At 40.9% G+C, this 19,980-nt stretch overlaps 2 protein-coding genes across 7 annotated transcripts in view; both read left to right on the top strand.

Annotated features, from left to right (window-relative positions):
• The window catches only part of esyt1a (extended synaptotagmin-like protein 1a), a 38,158-nt gene extending 24,221 nt beyond the window's left edge, over positions 1-13,937 (top strand). The window contains exons 17-31 of the mRNA XM_080444609.1: positions 578-754; positions 1,344-1,520; positions 2,036-2,118; positions 2,248-2,296; positions 2,822-2,911; positions 4,248-4,343; positions 4,596-4,667; positions 5,065-5,151; positions 5,650-5,796; positions 7,311-7,432; positions 8,201-8,296; positions 8,678-8,809; positions 9,338-9,443; positions 10,817-10,866; positions 11,751-13,937. Coding sequence (XP_080300735.1) covers positions 578-754; positions 1,344-1,520; positions 2,036-2,118; positions 2,248-2,296; positions 2,822-2,911; positions 4,248-4,343; positions 4,596-4,667; positions 5,065-5,151; positions 5,650-5,796; positions 7,311-7,432; positions 8,201-8,296; positions 8,678-8,809; positions 9,338-9,443; positions 10,817-10,866; positions 11,751-11,778 — 1,512 coding nt within the window. The 3' untranslated portion in view covers positions 11,779-13,937. The remainder of the gene's footprint in view (positions 1-577; positions 755-1,343; positions 1,521-2,035; positions 2,119-2,247; positions 2,297-2,821; positions 2,912-4,247; positions 4,344-4,595; positions 4,668-5,064; positions 5,152-5,649; positions 5,797-7,310; positions 7,433-8,200; positions 8,297-8,677; positions 8,810-9,337; positions 9,444-10,816; positions 10,867-11,750) is intronic.
• Positions 13,938-15,361: 1,424 nt separating this feature from the next.
• The window catches only part of fmnl3 (formin-like 3), a 63,962-nt gene continuing 59,343 nt past the window's right edge, over positions 15,362-19,980 (top strand). For all 6 annotated transcript variants that reach the window (XM_080445815.1, XM_080445812.1, XM_080445813.1 and 3 more), the window contains exon 1: positions 15,362-16,048. In XM_080445815.1, coding sequence (XP_080301941.1) covers positions 15,920-16,048 — 129 coding nt within the window. In that variant the 5' untranslated portion in view covers positions 15,362-15,919. The remainder of the gene's footprint in view (positions 16,049-19,980) is intronic.

Here is a 19,980-nt window from a genome sequence, read left to right as displayed (position 1 = left end):
AAAGAAAAATATTTAAACAAATTAAATAAATATATAAAAAATAACTAACTCAATAAATAAAACACAAATAAAAGAGGCACACAACGTTAAATCATGGTTTGACTATTTCTATTTGTTTACGAGTGCTTCAGTGGGGATAGGGGGTTTCTTGACTTTAAGGAAATCATCTGACATGCAGTGTGTTGCAAAACACCCTGAATCTTTCCTCTACATATCATGCCTGGTCATAAGATAGTGTTGCCCATGTGATATCCTGTTTGAGGCAACCCACAAAGGTTGTTGGTGTTTCAGTAGTAGGTGGAGGCAGTGTGAAACCAGTCCGACACGCACAAAGGCACACACACACGCGCACACAGGCACGCACGCACGCACGCACACACACACGCGCGCGCGCGCGCGCACGCACGCACGCACGCACGCACGCACGCACACGCACACGCACACGCACACGCACACGCACACACACACACACACACACACACACACACACACACACACACACTGTACACGCACTGGCATACAGCAACTCTGACATTTGCTAACTAACCATGAATTGTTCTCCTCCTGTGTTTCCTAGGTGTTGTGGCTTAACGAAGACCTCACTCCTACAACTCCGTCACCGCGTCCCTCTCGCACTGGTTCCCTTCTGAGGAGGGCGGGATGGACATCAGAGCCCGCCCCTGTGCCCACAGGGACGTGTGCCCCATGCGCACGACCGCAGTACACCACCCCTGACCCAGAGTTTGCAACTGAAGTAAGAGCAAGCTACGTTCACACACGGACGCACGCACACACACACACACACACACACACACACACACAATGTAAATATTGGAAGTTGTGGGTTGGGCCTGCGGTTTTGGGCTTGTTTCTAAAGCAAGGGTTTTCAACTAGTGGACCCTGTTCAAAAGTGTAGTTGCTTATTTGGGCTTGCTTCAGTTTAACAACTTTAACCCTATACATGTGATATTTGCTTGTAGATCTGCTACTTCCAAAACATCTTGAAATAAATGTGAATAATCTGGAATATTTTTTAAACATCTTACAACACAAACCTGGTGGCACACAATATTTTCAGATGGGGGTCCAAATACATATTTGATTTGCGCCTCCTTGACATGAAAATGTTTGAGGACCATTGCTCTATAACAATATTAGATAATAAAGTTTGACTGACCTGCCCTATAGTCGCTTATTTTGGGCTTGTTTTCATAGACCTGGTTTCTCTCGCAATATCTGGCAACACTGTCGCACACATGCTCACACACACACTCACACACACCTCACGCACACCTCATGCACACACTAGATTAACATGAGTTCTTCTTGCTGTCTCGCCACAGGGAGTGCTGCGTATGCATCTGGTGGAGGCCTCCAACCTGATAGCCAAGGACAACTTCATGGGGGGCATAGTGAAAGGAAAGAGCGACCCCTACGTGAAGATCCGGGTGGCTGGTATCACGTTCCGCAGCCACACCATTAAAGAGAACCTGAACCCAATCTGGAATGAACTCTATGAGGTATCACTACATTAAAAGGACCATACCAGTGGTCTGGCATGTTTAGCCCATTGACTACAGTATGACTCATGAGGCCCTATTTTCACCCATTATCCCTAAACTTCTTTGCCATTTTTTACTATTTAAAAAAAAAAAATCAAATAGATCAAATAGCCAATCTTCAAGCTCACAACGTGTCGATGTAGATCGGATAGTTGAACTATTTGAAAATGTTTGAAAATGTTTAAAAAATGGCAAAGAAGTTTAGGGATAAGGCACTGGCGAAAAAAGGCCCACGATGTATTTGACATTACTTCCGACCATTTTCCAAAGCATACCGCTTGGTTTGTTCCACTTTCGAAGAACCCGTGCATTCAGTTAATTTCACTTAATCTATTTAGACCTGAGGCCGATTCTAAAAAACGCCTTCTAAATCCTCGAAAGTTTTCTGATTTTTTTAATAATGTTGCTATATGCTGTATAGCAACAACAGTTGTTCCTGGCTTGATGCATGTATTTCTCCCCGTATCCTCCAGGTGATATTGACCCAGCTGCCTGGCCAGGAGATCCAGTTTGATTTGTTTGACAAGGACCTTGATCAGGATGACTTCCTGGGAAGGTACAGTGTGTGTGCCATGACCTTTACTTTAAACATTCAAGAACAACATATGATTACAAGCCTCTAATTGAGGTAAAACCCATAAACAAGGATGGAGCATTAAGGGTGGACCTGGCCTTGTTTTTTCAGGTTCAAGTTGAGCCTACGAGACATCATCAGCGCACAGTTCCTGGATACGGTGTGTGACACATTTCTGTTATATTAAAGACTTTATTAATGTGTAAACACAGACAAACATTGAATGTTGAAACACACAAAGGTTGGTATTACTGTAATTGTGAGGAGATAAACATTTTAGGCAATTATTACGGCAATTATATACATTTATTTTTACCTTTTGTTTTTAATCCTAACCCTAAAGCCTGAGTTATACTTGCGAGCAGGCTAACTTCCCAAATCTGTTTTAACCATAAAACAACAATTTTGTGAGGAGCAGGGAAATGGTCTTCACGATGTCTTGCTTGTAAATCGATCTGGATTAAGAGCGTCTGCTAAATGCCTAAACTGTAAATTGTATTTCACACACACACACACACACACACACACGCACGCACGCACGCACGCACGCACGCACGCACGCACGCACGCACGCACGCACGCACGCACGCACGCACGCACGCACGCACGCACGCACACACACACACACACACGCACACAATACAGTTTTACATCATCGCCCTGCAATATGTGTGTGTTTATACAGTGGTACACTCTGAGTGATGTGAAGTCAGGCCGAGTGCATCTGGTGATGGAATGGCTGCCCAGAATCACAGACTTACCCAGGCTGGACCAGGTTAGTTTCTCCTCAAACGTACTTACTGACTTACTTAATTACTTACTTTCTTTCATCCTTATTGTCTTTCTCTCTCTCTCTCTCTCCTTTTCTTCCTTCCTTACCTGTTTCTCGCTTCCTTTTTCCTTCCCTCTCTATTTGCTCTCTATACGGTAATTAAAACTGCTGCTCCACAATGTAAAATGTATGGTTTGTTGTGCGACGGTACAGCAAACCATGGTGCTCTACACGCAGCTTGTAGATTGGCAAAAATTGAGCTTATTATAATTATAATTATCATACTAGACACCTTTACAAAAAAAAATTATCCAGCTTTTTACATTAAACCTTAAGAGAAATGACCAAACAGCGACCCTTAGTGGTCATAGCTGGTCATAGCGCTTTTTCTGTCTGTATCCCTCCTCCTCTTCTGCCCAACTAAAACAGTAGCCTGTATTAAACGTATTATTACCTAATACATAATATTCGCTATATTCATTGTGAAGTTGTATTTTCTTAAAGGCAACCCTATTAATTCATTCAATCCGTGAATGCATCCACAAATGTCCTAACAGTTTTCTAAAAAACATGTTATAATATCAGTGGTGCTCAAACTTTTTCATGTCAGGGACCTCCCAAAATGATATGTATTGGGCCCGCCGACCCCCATCTCAAAATATTTAGTTCCAGGGACCCCCAGAAGCAAAGATTTGAGTTACAAATGTTCGCTTAAAAAATATATATATTCAAAGATTTGCCCACACGATTCTTCCAAAAATAGCAGATCCACAAGCTCATAGCGAGGCACTCGGTGCCGCGCTATGAGCTTGTGTATCTGCTATTTTTGAATAGCCAAAGTATAAAATAACGGCAAAGTGGTTCAAATCTAAAATGACAGATTATTTCCCGGTCTTACTGTATATGGGTTAATATATCGGCAATCACCAGCGTCAGCTGCACTGCTCCATGTAGTGAAAGGCAGCAGAAATGCAGCTGCCAGGAGGAGAGAGGTGACAGCCGGCGAGGACAGACACAGACAAAGTTGGTGTTGGCCTGGCAGCTTCTCTATAAAAGATCCATACATTTTAGGCGAGAAATATGCCATGCAGTTGCTCAGTCCTCATTCATTTCACGTCTACACCTAGCTTAAAACGTTGTTGTCAATATTCTGTACTTTCACCCCCCTTTTCTTTTTTCCTTTCTCATTTTCAGCAGAAAAGATGCTTTTTTTAGGCAGCGCTTTCCCTTAATAAAAGGCGCTTAATGTGAATATCAATTTAAAACGATTGTGTCTCATTGGTTCCACTCTTTGGTCTAATCTATGGGATTATGAGATGATGTGCCTTTCTCTCTCCAGGTTTTACAGTACCAGTCGCAGCAGTCCTTCCTGAACAAGGTGGTGCCATCAGCAGCTGTGCTGTTTGTGTATGTGGAGCGCGCCCACGGCCTGCCGGTGAGCTCATAGTTATGGTTCCCACGGGTTCCATTATTTGCTGTTTATGGTGACGGGGATTTCCATGCCCCAAAGGAATCCAGAAGCACATTAATACGTACGCTCACTGTGTGTCTTAGAGCGCTGTAGAATACAATTGTTGGTATGCCTTCATTCTCATATTAAATCACTGGTGATGTCATGTCTGTTTTAACGTTTTATGTGATGCTGTTGATCTCTGGTGTACATTATTCTTTTTTATTACGTTCTCAGTTGAAGAAGAGTGGAAAGGAGCCGAAAGTCGGGGCAGAGATTATCCTCAAAGGCACTTCATACAGAACCAAGGTAGTCAATCATTAAAGGAATAGTTCACCCAAAAGAATGCTTTTTTCTATCGATTTGTCACCCCATGGAGACTTGAATTCATGGATATTTTTTGTTTTTGTCACATTCCTAAGCCAATAATTTGATGACCAGCGGTAGGCAGCGGTTCAGACAGACACAAAGGAGACTCTTTGTGTCTCCTACCGGAACCGCTGCCGGTCATCAAATTATTGGCTTAGGAATGCGACAAAAAAAATGAAATATCCATGAATTCCATGGGGTGATTAATCGATAGAAAACAAAGTCAAAGGGGTGAACTATCCCTTTAACCCCTAGCTGAAATTCTGTAAGCAAGAAAACTGTGCTTTTGTTCTTTGAGGACGTCAGACATTATTAACCATTTTCGGTTCTCTCCAAGGTTTGTGACCGTTCCACGTCCCCTCGGTGGGATGAAGCCTTTCACTTCCTGGTTCGTGACCCCAGGGAAGACATCCTTACGGTCAAGGTGAGAGACAGAGGTCACCAGTTGAATTAGTATTGTTTGGGTCGATTCAACTCTTCAATTCAATTTCAATAATTTTACTTTTACTCATCTCAGAACCAGATATTGTACTTTTACTCCGCTACAAATATTTGATAACTTTAGTTACTAGTTACTTTTCAGATTTGGATTATTATTACAATACATACATATAGCCACTTCCACACTTCATATACTTGGGCTATTTGAAAATAGCCGATCTACAAGCTCACAACGCGTCGTGATGCGACGCGTTGTGAGCTTGTAGATCTGCTATTTTCAAAAGATTTCTATACATTTTTGAAAACTTGTGAAATGGGACATTCTGCCAAACGAGTGCTTTTACTTTTAGTACTTTAAGTATATTTTGATGCCAATACTTTTATACTCAAGTAAAATTTGAGTGTGTGTGTGTGTGTGTGTGTGTGTGTGTGTGTGTGTGTGCGTGTGCGTGTGCGTGTGCGTGTGCGTGCGTGCATATAGCTTTCCCACAGCTGGGGCCAGGCCCTGGGGTCAGTGACCTTCCCTCTCAGAGAGGTGCTGGCTGAGCAGGGCTTGGTGCTGGATCGTTGGCTCACTCTGGACGGAGCTCTGCCAGAGAGCCAGGTCTTACTGAGGGCCACGCTCAAGGTACTGCCTGTTCTGTCCCCGACTGGGACACGCTGTTCTCTCTGTGTCCCCACTGGGACACGCTGTGTCACAGCTTGATACCATCCAACCGTGATTTGACCACAATGTTAAAGATGTCATTTAGATAAGTGGTTCCCAAACTTTTTTAGCTCAGAACCCAAAAGAGAAATGATATGTTTGCCCGGGACCCAAACTAGTGAAAATAGCAGATCTACACTTCTTAAACTTAGATTTTTTCATTTTATTTATGAAATACTTTTGAAAAATTATTTCATAAATATTGTTTATAAACTTTTTTTAATCTTTTGAAATTGCAACCCATAAAAATTGATCCGCGACCCACAAATGGGTCCCGACACTAATTGGGAAACACTGATTTAGATAGCATGTTATTTAGACAGATGCTTTTATTTATTTAACCTTTATTTAACCAGTAAAATCACATTGAGTCTCTTTTAAGAGTGTGCACTGGCCAAGAGAAGAGGCAAATAAATGTTACACAGCTCTGCCAGCAACAACAAATACATGACATGACAAAGACAAACAAATAACATCCGTAATACCAAGAAAAACCTACTACCAGGCCAATTTTAATCTGGTCTGTAGGTCATTCCACGACCGGACAGGGCCCAAAAAATGCAAGGCTTTTTTCCCCTGCCTCAGATTTGGTATTGGGTACGACATAGCGCATCCAAGCATTTGATCTGAGGTTAAGCGAATTTTGGACTAGTTCAAATTTTGAACAAATATAAGTAGGGAGATTACCAAGAATGTCTTTATAGATAAAAGTGTACCAATGTAGCAACCTGCGAGATGCTAAGGAGGACCACCCTACTGAGGAGTACAGAATACAATGGTGTGTCCTGTAGGTAGAGCTGGTAATAAACCTCAATGCAGCATGAAAAAGGGGATCAAGTCTGCCCAATGTTGAGGAACAGGCGTTAATCGGTACACAACATCGCCATAATCAAGTTGCGAGGTTCATTGTTTACCTGGTATCCCATAGTTTCAATGTACAGATTATTATTTTGATAGTATATTGTTTAGACTGATGCTGAGGTTCTTGGTTTACCTGTGATACTACTGTAGTTTACTGAGGCACTACACTGTCTCTCTGATGTATGTGTTCACAAGTCTTTTTTGGGGGGCTTGTAGATTATTATTTTTTTGCCATTTTTGAAGATTTCGTGTGACCATGGGTTTTATAAATATTGAACCAAAGAAAGTTTTCAACAAGAGCTTGTGACAACATTGATTGGATCCATTGGAACACATGTTATTTTGTCCATTTCCTGAAAAGTGACACTTCTGGACATACTGTACAAGGTTGTTTCCGACCGACTGCGACATATACTACAGCACAATAATATTACTATCTAGACTTTTTTCTTTACTTACAAACAGAGAGTTACAATGTTAGAACTTAACAACATGTCCTGCATGCTCATTATTACACATTTCTGATGACTTTAACAGCTTCATATCCAGAGACTAACTGACCATGTGACTTGCAGGTCTTGGACACTCAGCTGGCAGTGGGTCGTAAGGGGGAGGAGTCTGATATCAGCGTGGAGGAGGTCATTCCCAAATGGGACCCGTCCCATCTAGACCTCAGACACAGGGGCAGCCTCGCTGTGTGAGTGTCTCTGTCGCACGCACGCACAAACGCACGCACGCACGCACACACGCACGCACAAACGCACGCACGCACGCACGCACGCACGCACGCACGCACGCATCACATCACATCATACAGTGTTACATCATTGTCCTGCTATGTCTGTGCACAGACACACACACACACACACACACACACACACACACACACACACACACACACACACACACACACACACACACACACAATACTTGCGTCAATGCGTCCATTGTCTGCTTATTGTTTGTCTCCTCTGTACAGTAGCTAACAATCATGTAAACATGTGCTAATTCTCTGTGTCTACTGCTTGGCAGTGTCTGTTCTGATTTGAAGGATTTGATGCAGTGATGGAGGGGTTGTCCACCTGTGGGCTGGGGGGGGGCGTGAGGATATTGCAAGTGGGCCCTAAAATAATTGGCAAAACAATAAGATTTTATTGATAATATAACATTACTATAAAATAATGTATGTAAATAAATGTACATTCGTTTTTTTTCTTTAAAACCTTGAAAAAGTAGTTTTCATTGTGATACCAGTAAATACGCAAATTAAAGTATACACTACGTTGGTTCTGTTGATCCAAGCCGGAACCCCAAGCGGCCCACCCAACTAACCACTTAACACGACAGCCATTCGGCCGCCAATGCTTTTGAGATGTTCAACTGCAAGGCCCTGATTCAGAAAAGGTTGAGAACCACTGCCGCAATGTGAATGAACTAATCCGATTATCCACGCTTGTCTCTTCAGAGGTGCTGAGCACGGCATTGGAGCTGGCCAGGTGAAGCTGACCATTGGCTATTCCCTAGAGGAGAGCAGGCTTCACATCACCGTCCATTCCTGCAGGTCTTTGAATGATTGATTGCTTGATTGATTTTATTTGGTGACATAAAAAGGAGCACAAGATACATACAGTCAATGCATCACAGAGGATGTAAACACAATAAAGCCAGAGGGCTTATTTCCCTCTTCAACAAAAAACACTAAACAACATGACAACATGACATCACAACAACAATACATGCAACACATGCTCTCAATACAGCCACTGTTTGCTCATTTAGCTAGCACATACTGTAGTAGGCTATGCCTGTGCAAACAAAGACCTACTGTGTTGTGTTCCTTATAGAATCTGTGCATTGTTTTGCTTGTCCTCAGGAAGTTGGTGGCGGCACCGTCCTAAGCTGTGTACTGACTGTACTGTGTGTGCTCTCTGTGAATCCACAGGGCCCTCGCAGCCTGTTCCAAGGAAAGTGCAGATCCTTACGTAACCTTCACGCTCCTTCCTGACAAGAAGGGGGCCACGAAGAGGAAGACCGTCACCAAGAAGAGAGACCTAAACCCCGAATTCAACGAGAGGTGAGAGAGGAGGTGCATGATGAGCATAGCCATAGCAGCAGACGTATACTGTGCCTGAGAAACTTATGGACGTTAGTTAAGGTGCTAGAAAAACACACAAAAATACAAAAGTCAGTGCGTTGTTTATGGTATTCAGTCCGGTTTTTGATTGATACATATTTATCATAGATAGATAGATAGAATACTTTATTGGCAGTGAACAATGTCACTATTTAGGAAAACGCCAACAAAAAAAGCCAAAGCTCGTTCGGTGCGCTGTAACGGCTGCACTGCGATCCAGCGTGCCTTGTTTTGCTGTAACTGTGTACTTGTACCTGTGACATTCCATTGTAACTTGTATTTGTATTTGTGTTGCATACATGGCTGCTGTGTCGTTAACGAATTTCAGTGTGAACTGACAATAAAGTACTATTTGAAAGTTTGTTTCCATTGTGGTCCACCTTGAGACATTATAGAACAACATGTAACAAACTGTATACAAACAACCATGAATCATTGGTTTCTTTGTTTCATTGTGTGATTATGCAGGTTTGACTTTGACTTGTCTCTGGAAGAGTCCTCTCAGAGAAGACTGGAACTGTCCGTGAAGAACAGCGTCTCCTTCATGAGCAGGGAGAGGGAGCTTATTGGCAAGGTACACAGATGGAGGGGTTTAGGGGTGCCTGGTGTCTGGGGGCCAATTAGTTCACAGAACATTATGCTCCTAATGAGCATGCAAGGATGCTTTGCATGTCTCTCTGCCCTTGGTTTCCTGTCTCTTTACAGCAGTGGTTCTCAAACTTTTTCATGCCAGGGACCCCCAGAAGGAAAGCATTTGAGTTTTGAAAAATCGCTTTAAAAATGTATACATATGCAAATATTTGCACACATTTTCAAGATTTTTCAAAAATAGCAGATCTACAAGCTCGTGCACTCTGTGCCGTGCTATGAGCTTGTATATTTGCTATTTTTAAATAGCCAAAGTATAAAAGGGTTAACGTGGTTAAAATAACTGTGACACTATATTAACACATTTTGCTGGGGACCCCCTGGTACCCCTCTAAGGACCCCTGGGGGACCCCTGGAGTCTGGACCTGGCAGACCATAATTGAACCAAATCATGTCTAACAACAATAATGTACTTAGATTGTCCTACATCAAAACTGGTCTTGCATATCAAATTGGGGGTCCTTGACAAAAGAAAAAAAAAGTGAGAATCACTGGTGTATGCATAGATATTTAGCCTGGTAAACCATCCCGGTCGCGTGAATTCACATTGTCATGTATCTTCTGCAAACCGGTCTGACCCCAAAGCTCTGGGTGGGTGTTTTGCAGAAACCAAAAAGTGGAAGGGCGAATCAGCATCTGTCAATCACAGGGCCCTGAACGCAGACGCTGATTGGTTCTTTCACTTTTTGGTTTCTGCAAAACGCCACACCCAGTGCTGGGGGTCAGACCGGTTTGCGGAAGAATTAACGCGACCTTGGCGACGTAGCGTATATACAGTAGGGTATTGTAATCGGTCCTGGCCGTGTCCCATTGGTTCATCTTTCTCTCTCATTCACGGTTTGCATGAGCCTTCCACATGCTTTGTCTTCCATTTGCGAATGTATATCATCTTGTAAACTGTCAATGATAAAATGTATGTTTTCACTTTGATCATAAACTCTCAATAGCAATTAATTTGTGATGTAGCAGATACATGCAATACGGCTGCAATGGTTCCCAAACAATGGTCATGGACCAGGTTTTATGGGTCACAACGTGTTTTTTTTTGTACAAAATATCTATAATAATCAGAATCTTTTAAAATAAAGAAAATGTTTTCCCAGAAATATTTATAGATTTTTTGATAAATATTTTTGAATCAAATATTTTTGAAATAGGGCTGAAGTGGTTAATTAATTGCTGTATTTCTTTTTAGCTTTGTAAGTTCTCTTTTGGGTCACGAGCTGTAAAGGTTTGAGAAACTGTGTTGTTGGAGAAGTATGGAAGGAATCACCTCTCGTTTTCTCTTGTTTTCCACAGTTACAGCTGGATCTGGATCAGCTTGACCTGAAGAGTGTTGTCACACAATGGTAAGCATGTTTACGTGTTCTGTCAGATACTTCATAACCTCATGATAGCAGACTGTGTTCTACACCATTGGTTCTCAAAGTGGGGTCCAGGGACCCCCAGGGGTCGTTGGAGGGGTTCCAGGGGTCCCCAGTGAAATCTGTTTTCATGGCTATATGAAAATAGCAGATTTACTAGCTCACATCGCATCACTTCGTGCCGCGCTGTGAGCTTGTACATCTTCTATTTTTGAGAAGAATTTTTTAACACAAATATTCTCTTCTTGGGGTCCCTGGCACAAAATATTTTTAGATGGGGGTCCACGGCCAAATACATATCAATTTGGGGGTCCTTGGCACAAAAAAGGTTGAGAACCACTGTTCTACACCACTGAATTTCAACCTTTTTAATGTCAAGGAACGCCAAGATTGATATGCATTAGGCCACGCTATAAGATGTATATCTCTGGGACCTCAATGTACATGTACAATAATGTAACTCTGAGTGTACAGATGAACAAAGGGTCCATTTGGTTCCCTAACTCTCAATCATTAGCCCGGGGACCCCTGAAACCCCCCCCCAAGGACCCCTGGCGGTCCCTGGACCCCATGTTGAGAACCAATCAACTACAGAATGGACAAAGGTTCCATTTGTTTCCTAACTATCAATCATTAGCTGGGAACCCTGGAAACCCCGCCGAGGAACCCTGGGGGTCCCCAGGCCCCATGTTGAGAACCAGTGTTCTACACAATACGGAATATTTGCTCCGAATTTAGCTTGAAATGTTTCGTTTTTTGCTCAGCACCTGCCTAACCTTTTTTTTTTTTACCCCTAGCATCTCAATTTCACGGTGGTCTGAATAATGGACGTGTCTGTTTAAAATTCTTATGTTTTTCTCTTTTTTCAGGTTTGACTTGTTGGCAGACGCCAACTAGAGGAATCGATGCTTGATCTTCAGTACAACGTTACCTTAAGTGTTGCTTCTGTGTACTGTGTTTGTGCGTGTGTGTGTGTTTGCGTGTGTGTTTGTCTGTTTATTCAGCTTATGTGCAATGGGACCATTACTGAAGAAACATTATAATAATGGCTCCTCATCCCCACAACAACAACAACACAGTATTCATGAAGGTCACGTAGCTTACCATTCATACAGTGTTAGGTGTGGCGTGCAGAACTCACACCATTTAAGGACCAAGTTTTCAGTAGCATATTTTGGCTGTATAGATATGAAATAATGCAACCGTGTTGCAAACGTTACAAAGGTTATGTGTGTGTGATAAAGCACTTTTAAAGTCTTCTTCAAATGTTATTCGCACAAAGGGCCTGTGCTGTGATCATGCTGATGTATACCTGGATATCTTCACTGTCGGACATAAACCTTGTATCTTTAAAAAAAATATGTTTTATTCATACACCATTCATGCTCTATTAGTTGATACTTTGTTGTATGACCTTGTTGTGCAAATGTAGCGAAAATAGCCAATCTACAATCTCAACGCATCATAATGCAACACGTTGTGAGCTTGTAGATCTTCTATTTGTGCTATATATATAAAAATAATTGTCTGTGGGTTTTATAAATATTTATAACTATATAGGCTACTCTTTTGATGAAGAGCTTCAGCTGGAAACGTCACACACTTTGTGGGTGCATGTTAAATTAATTGATGTAAACTGGAGCCCAACCAACCGTGTGCGAGCGTTTTTCTAGTCTGTTTGGTTTTCTCGCTCAGCACCAGACTAACCTTTTTTAAATAAGTATTTAACCAATGAAAGTATTAACAAGTGCTTGTGACTATAATATCTACTTTGGATCCATTGGAACACGGGTTATTTTTTTTTCCATTTCCTTGAAAAGTAATGGATTTGGACAAAGGTTTCCGCCCGACAGTGACGATATTCTAAGGTTTGACCATGTGACTATGAAACTGAAAATGAATCCTTTTAATTTTATTTTCTATGCACTCGAAACAATTCCCTGAAATTATTTTATGTGTATATGTGTTTATATATATTTGCCTTATGTATTACTCGACTGTGCACAATTTTTAAAAAAATGTTTATGTTCCAAAAATGAAGGAGTTTTATATGTTTTAAATACGTAGATGCATCTGATGGTTGTTTTTTCTAATTCAGGTACATGTATTAAGGACCGTCACACGTGCCACTGAAAATAAGATGCGAGATACTGTAAGCAAATAAGTCTAAATCACTGTGCTTTGAAGAGATATATTTTCTGAACATTAGAGACATATCACCCAGTGTTCTTAGTCCCAGGATTCATTGTGCTCAGTGGTGGAAAAAGTACTAAATGTTTTTACTTAAGTAAAAAGTATCAATACTGCAATGTAGAAATACTACTGTACAAGTAAAAGTCCGGTAATCAAAATTGACTTGAGTAAAAGTACAAAAGTATTGGCATCAAAATATACTTAAAGTACCAAAAGTAAAAGTACTCATTATGCAGAATGTCCTGTTTCACAACATATCATATGTATAAAATGTATTCAAATCTTTTGAAAATAGCAGATCTACAAGTTGTGAGCTGAAGTTGAAATAGGGATGAAGTGGTTAATGTATGTTTTGTAATAATAAGCAACTAGTACCTAAAGTTTTCAAATAAGTGTAGTGCAGTAAAAAGTACAATATTTGTTGTAGTGGAGTAGAAGTAAAGGTATTGAACATTGGAAATACTCAAGTAAAGCACCTCAAAATTGTACCTAAGTACAGTACTTGAGTAAATGTAATTAGTTACTTTCCACCACTGATTGTGCTGTACGTGATCGTACTGTAGTGCCAAATCCAACAGGATAATGCTGAACGCCATTGAGTCGTGTTTATGAGCCGTTTTCAAACATAGCAGCTAGAACCCTTAGCCATTATAGTGAGATAAGCATGCAATTACGTGGCAAAATAAGTTATTGTCGCTCCACCTCCACCTCACTGCTTGAGCTCAACAGAATTAGTTTGTGGTAATGGAAATAAGGAAATAGTGGTATAAACAATTTAAGAAACTGCTGTGCTTTGACATAACTTGTGAACCTCATCATGTGCCTGCTCTGACATTGTTGAATAAACTCTGCATTCTGAGTCACCCACTGTTTTTCTTATTATTGCATCGTCTTTTTGCCAAAGAGGATGAGCACAGAGGTGCTGTCTTAAAGCTGCAATCTGGAATTTATCTTAGTTAATAAAATGTTTCTTTAATCAATCTGTATGGTAAAGTGTGTTATAACGATATCCTACTACTGGCTACTCTCCCATTGAGAAAGTTTGAGGACTAGTACTGCCCGAAGCTCATGCCGTAGTGCAATATCCCCCCTGACCAAGCGGGCATAGAGTGGTAGAAATGTTACGAGTCTCTCATGATAGATAGATAGATAGATACTTTTATTGATCCCACGGGGGAAATTCAGCCGGCGGGCGGACCAAGGCCACGTCACCCTGACTCAGACATAACCATAAACAAACCCGATATGCTCATATATAGGCATGTCACTATGACTCAGACATAACCATAAACAAACCCGATACAACCCTATATAGGCATGTCACTATGACTCAGACATAACCATAAACAAACCCGATATGCTCATATATAGGCATGTCACTATGACTCAGACATAACCATAAACAAACCCGATATGCTCATATATAGGCATGTCACTATGACTCAGACATAACCATAAACAAACCCGATATGCTCATATATAGGCATGTCACTATGACTCAGACATAACCATAAACAAACCCGATATGCTCATATATAGGCATGTCACTATGACTCAGACATAACCATAAACAAACCCGATACAGCCATATATAGGCATGTCACTATGACTCAGACATAACCATAAATAAACCCGATACAGCCATATATAGGCATGTCACTATGACTCAGACATAACCATAAACAAACCCGATACAGCCATATATAGGCATACTTTATTAGCAGTTTGCAAATAGTACAGTGGTACGATTATACAATGGCGCTAAAAGGATAACACAAAAAGCCCCAAGGGCATCTCCATATATGGACATCTCACAATCATATCTCCATATATAGGCTCAAAAGAAACACAGACAGGGGGGTACAACGGGCACTCTCTCTCTAACAAAGCCCCTGACACTATGACTCAGACATAATGATATTGGTCATATTTCATAAGTAGCTTTTTGATCAATGAAATGTCGTTGGCTCGCCACCAGGTCGCGATAAAGTGCTGATGCAGAGTTTAAACAATCCATCCAGCTGTAAGGAGCTCACCGCCGACAGATGTGGAGAGAGAGAGAGAGAGAGAGAGAGAGAGAGAGAGAGAGAGAGAGAGAGAGAGAGAGAGAGAGAGAGAGAGAGAGAGAGAGAGCAGTGGGAGTGATAGACAATCAGCTGCATCAATGGGGAGGCTTTCTTTCTTAGCGAGGGGGTGGGGCAACAGGTTTCAGACTGCCCTCTGAGCGGAGGCAGCATCGAATAGAATAACCCCATGAATCTGGATCTCACAACAATAATGAATGGAAACACAACGTAGCCAACAGAACAGAACTAACTTCTGAAGCAGCTAAAAGAAGCAACTGTTTGTCAGGACTAATAGGAAGTTATCTGTTGAGAGGATCATCAAAAGATATGGATTGGCCAGGTCAACCCGAGCGCATTTTTGGAATAACAAAGCACAATTCTCCTTTTTGTTACTTTTTGGGGAAGAAAGTAAGTTTCTAAGGGTAAAGTAGCTACAGTTGGATACACTGTAACCGTATAGGCTGCTACACAGTAACCAAGATCAGTGCATGGCACTTTTTTTTTGACAGTAATATGAAACTGCTGCGTTGTCAGCTTTTAATCTGGCTTCACAGAAGAAGTGGCTGATTTTGGAGTAATGCTCTGCTGCTGAATTTGAAGATTTATTTGAATTTGAAGATTTCTTTTTTTCTTCTTTTTTAATCTGGCTTCACAGATTTTTTTTGGGGAGCAATGCTCTGCTGAATTTGAAGATTTTTTGGTGTGGAATATACCACAGGTTACAAACTTTATTTCAAGAAGTAAACTGGAGTAGCACTTTTGTACTTTTTTCGGGGAAAATGGGGAATATTGAAAGTGTGGATGGCCATCAGTCGTCGTCGGAGTCGATGAAGCATCACAATATAATGCCATTGAAGGTGCCCATGCCCGACCCCACGGAGCTGGAGGAGAAGTTTGCCATCGTTTTGGTAAGTTCTTTAAATGTCATGTATTGTATTGTAAAGGCCAGTGGTTCGCAAACTTTTACATTTCAAGGACCCCCCCTTAACTCTGATCAGTGTACAAATGGAACCAAATGGACCCGTTAGGGTCCATTTGGTTCCATTTGTACACTGTCAGAGTTACAGACATTTAAGGGTAAATTTAGAGAACCTTTGAGAACCACTATGGTTTGTGTGCTAACGTTATGTCAGTGTGGCCTCAACCAGACAAGTATTGTCTACTCTAGCATAATTTATTTTGCATCCTGTCTTCTTTTGATTGATTGATTGATTGATTGATTGATTGATTGATTGATTGCTTTTTTTTCGAGTCATTCAAAATATAGGCTATAATCATAATGACATTTAAACTGTAAAAGTTGTGCTATAGCCTACTAACCACACATCATTACAGCAACAAGTGCTGTCAGTGATCTGACCAGGGAGTTTGTGTGGTTCCGTTATTCAGCCTAGAGACATCGATTCCATAAATAAGCTTTTTTCCCAACATTGTACACAGTTTTGCCTTAAATGTTGAATGTGACTTGTTGATGTTTTTCAATGAGCCGACCTGTGCAGTGATCCACCCCCAAGTCTCCTCCTGCTGTTCACCCCTCTCTCTCTCCTCCTGTGGTTCTTTTGTCTCCCCTAAAGTCAGTGCTGTAAAGTAACTAAGTACATTTACTCAAGTACTGTACTCAAGTACAATTTTGAGGTATTTCTTTTTTTTGTACTTTACTGGAGTATTTTCGATTTTCAGTTATTTTACTTCTACATCTCAGAGGCAAATATTGTACTTTTACTCCATTACAATTATTTGAAAACTAGTTGCTGGTTACTTTGTAGATTTTGATTACGAAGCATACATTACTCACTTCAGCCCTATACACATTTCGGCCATTTGAAAATTGCCGATCTACAAGCTCACAATGCGTGGCGGTGCAACACATTGTGAGCTTGTAGATCTGCTATTTTGAAAAGATTTTTATACATTTGAAATGGGACATTCTGCATAATGAAGAGTAATTTTACTTTTGGTACCCTGATTTTGATGCCAATGCTTTTGTACTTTTACTCAAGTAAATTTTGAATACCGGACTTTTATTGATACTTCTACTGAAAATGTGAGTAGGCCTACTTTTTCCACCACTGACTGTGCGCTTTTGACTGAAGTCATGAGCGCAGTAGCCTAGCCCTATAGCCTACGATTTATTCCAACCAACCAACCAACCAAAAATAAATGACATTTTAAAGCGTTATGGAATTCCTCGTCTACGTTTGTGCCAAGTCTTTTTTCTTTACCCGGCTTTGAGAAAAAAAAATCTGATAACAACATTTTCTGAATTCCCCCAAAACTCCCACACCCGAGAAATCGTAAAGAGTACCACCCACCACCCCCTCCCCTCCCCTCTCCTCTCCTCTCCTCCTCTCACCATCTTCACATCAGGCTAGACTAGACTAGAGGAGGGAAGTGGTGGAAAAAGTACTGCAATGTAGAAATACTCTGTTACAATTAAATGTCCGGAATTCAAAATGTACTTGAGTAAGTACAAAAATATTGGCATCAAAATGTAGGCTACTTAAAGTATCAAGAGTAAAAGTACTCATTATGCAGAATGTCCCATTTCAAGTTTTCAAATGTATTAAAATCTTTTGAAAATAGCAGATCTACAAGCTCACACGACGCATTGTGAGCTTGTAGATCGGCTATTTTCAAATGGCCAAAATGTATATACGTGGTTAATGTATGTTTTAACTAGTAACTACTAGTAACTAAAGTTTTCAAATAACTGTAGTGGAGTAAAAGTATAATATTTGCCTCTGAGATTGCCTCTATACTAAAGTATAGTACTTGAGTAAATGTACTTAGTTACTTTACACCACTGTTTACACCATGCGATGTGAGCTTGTACATCAGCTATTTTCAAGGCGAGGAGATCTGGCTGGAGTTGTGTGAGCGCTTTGTAATAATGAGCACAGCACAGTCAACAGTAACACCCACTCACTCTTCCCATTTGTCAACACATGGTAGTGTCAAGACTCAAGAGGAGTCTTTATACTCTGTCAGAAGGCCAAAAAAACCTGAAAACACTTTTGAATGCTACATCAGATATTACAAAATCAGGATCTTTGTTGATGTTTTAATATTTTTATTTGATAGATAACATGGTGGACTTTAATTATATGTAGATGTTGACTTAACCGCTCTTTGGCTTTGATTTACAACAGCAAAGAGTGAAGAATTGAAGTCTTAAAGGGATACTTCACTCTCGGGCCGGGGACACATTTAAAAAAAATATTAAAAATAAATGAAAAAAAGTTATGGAAAATTCATGGCCCCCTCACGCATTAGAGTGTCCTACTAATGCGTGAGGGGGCCATGAATTTTCCATAACTTTTTTCATTTATTTTTAATATTTTTTTTAAATGTGTCCCCGGCCCTAAAGTGAAGTATCCCTTTAAGTAGGATTAAAATATATATATCCTGGGCTGGCCCATTGGTCTATGCTAGTGGTTCTCAAACTTTTTAATTTCAAGGACCCATAACTCTGAGAGTGTACAAATGGTTCCATTTGTACACTCTCAGAGTTACAGACATGCAAGGGTTCATTTGGAACCCCACTTTGAGAATGAGAACCACTGGTCTCATGCAAACTACAAGATCAAATCTAACTTTACAAGTTAATGCTGCTTGTTCAGCAAGTTGCTTCACTACTAGGCTGTGATTAATTAGACAGCCAACACCCTTGTAATCACAGCAGGTGCTGCTCTCAGACACTACATGAAAACTTATTTTTTAGGCTTGTACTTAAAATACCGTAGGTTTCCTGCAGGCCATGTATTTGATGTTAAACAGCAACACAGGAGGGTTTGCTCACAACTGTTTATTTTCCATAGCCACACCCAGCCTTAATTTTTAGCCATTTAAGACCTTAATTACAGTAAGATGCAACAAAAGCACCGGCATCCACTTTGTACCATTCCAATCCTAAATGGTTGCATACCTTGTGGATCCTCTCTTGTGTTTCGGGAGAGCACACTACTCTGGAACCCGGCCATCGGTTTCTTGCCAGAGCTATCAGCGACTGTGGACCCAAGCCACGATATCAAGAGAAGCGCTCAGCAAGAGGCCATTCACTGCCCACTTGTTGACTGCTGTACTAAGTCTCAACTATTTTGATTATACACTGTTGACGCTTCATAAGTGTCACTTATTATGATGATGACAACTCTTCATCCCTCCCACACGCGCGAGACGGTGCATGAGTCAGTGGGTGGTCAAATAAAGTTATTTTTAGACCAGTATTAGTTGTCCCATATGACTATCGTCATATTTCCCTTGATGTTGGGTGGGACATTGCTTTTTTAACTAAGATATGTACTGCTAGTGCTAGCCAAAAAAACGCGGTAGACCGTTTCAGCCATGCTTTTGCAAGTTCCTTTTTACAGCCTCCGGTAGCTCCAGATTTCCTTTACTTTGTGGGAAAAGACCGACATGCTTGTGTATTTTAGTGGCCTTATCGGACAATGCTTTTGGACCACGCTGACTGCCTCTTGTTGTGAGATAAAGGTACATCAAAGCATCTTGTCTCGGGTTTGGAGGCTGTTCAGGAAGAAAGCTTTCTGACTACAGCCCCAGGTCCCTGGCCAAATATACACATTACGCAACAACAACGACAAAAATAATATCTTTGGGATGTTCTTTCTTGATTGTTGCTTTACTGTGCTTATTTCGTCCCACTTTGTTCACAAAGGCATCGTTTAGCTTAGCCTATATATAGTAACCTCAACAAAATAAACCTTCCATTCATTAATTATTATTTTCCATGAATGAACATTTATAAACAGATAATAAGCCCATCCCACACAGCATTGTGTTTCTGGCTTGTACGCTGGCGTGGTCGAGTAATGGATGACAA

The sequence above is a fragment of the Gymnoscopelus braueri genome (genome assembly GCF_963280865.1).
Source record: "Gymnoscopelus braueri genome assembly, chromosome: 12".
NCBI classification, from domain to species: domain Eukaryota; kingdom Metazoa; phylum Chordata; class Actinopteri; order Myctophiformes; family Myctophidae; genus Gymnoscopelus; species Gymnoscopelus braueri.
This window is presented reverse-complemented; position numbering and strand designations above follow the sequence as displayed.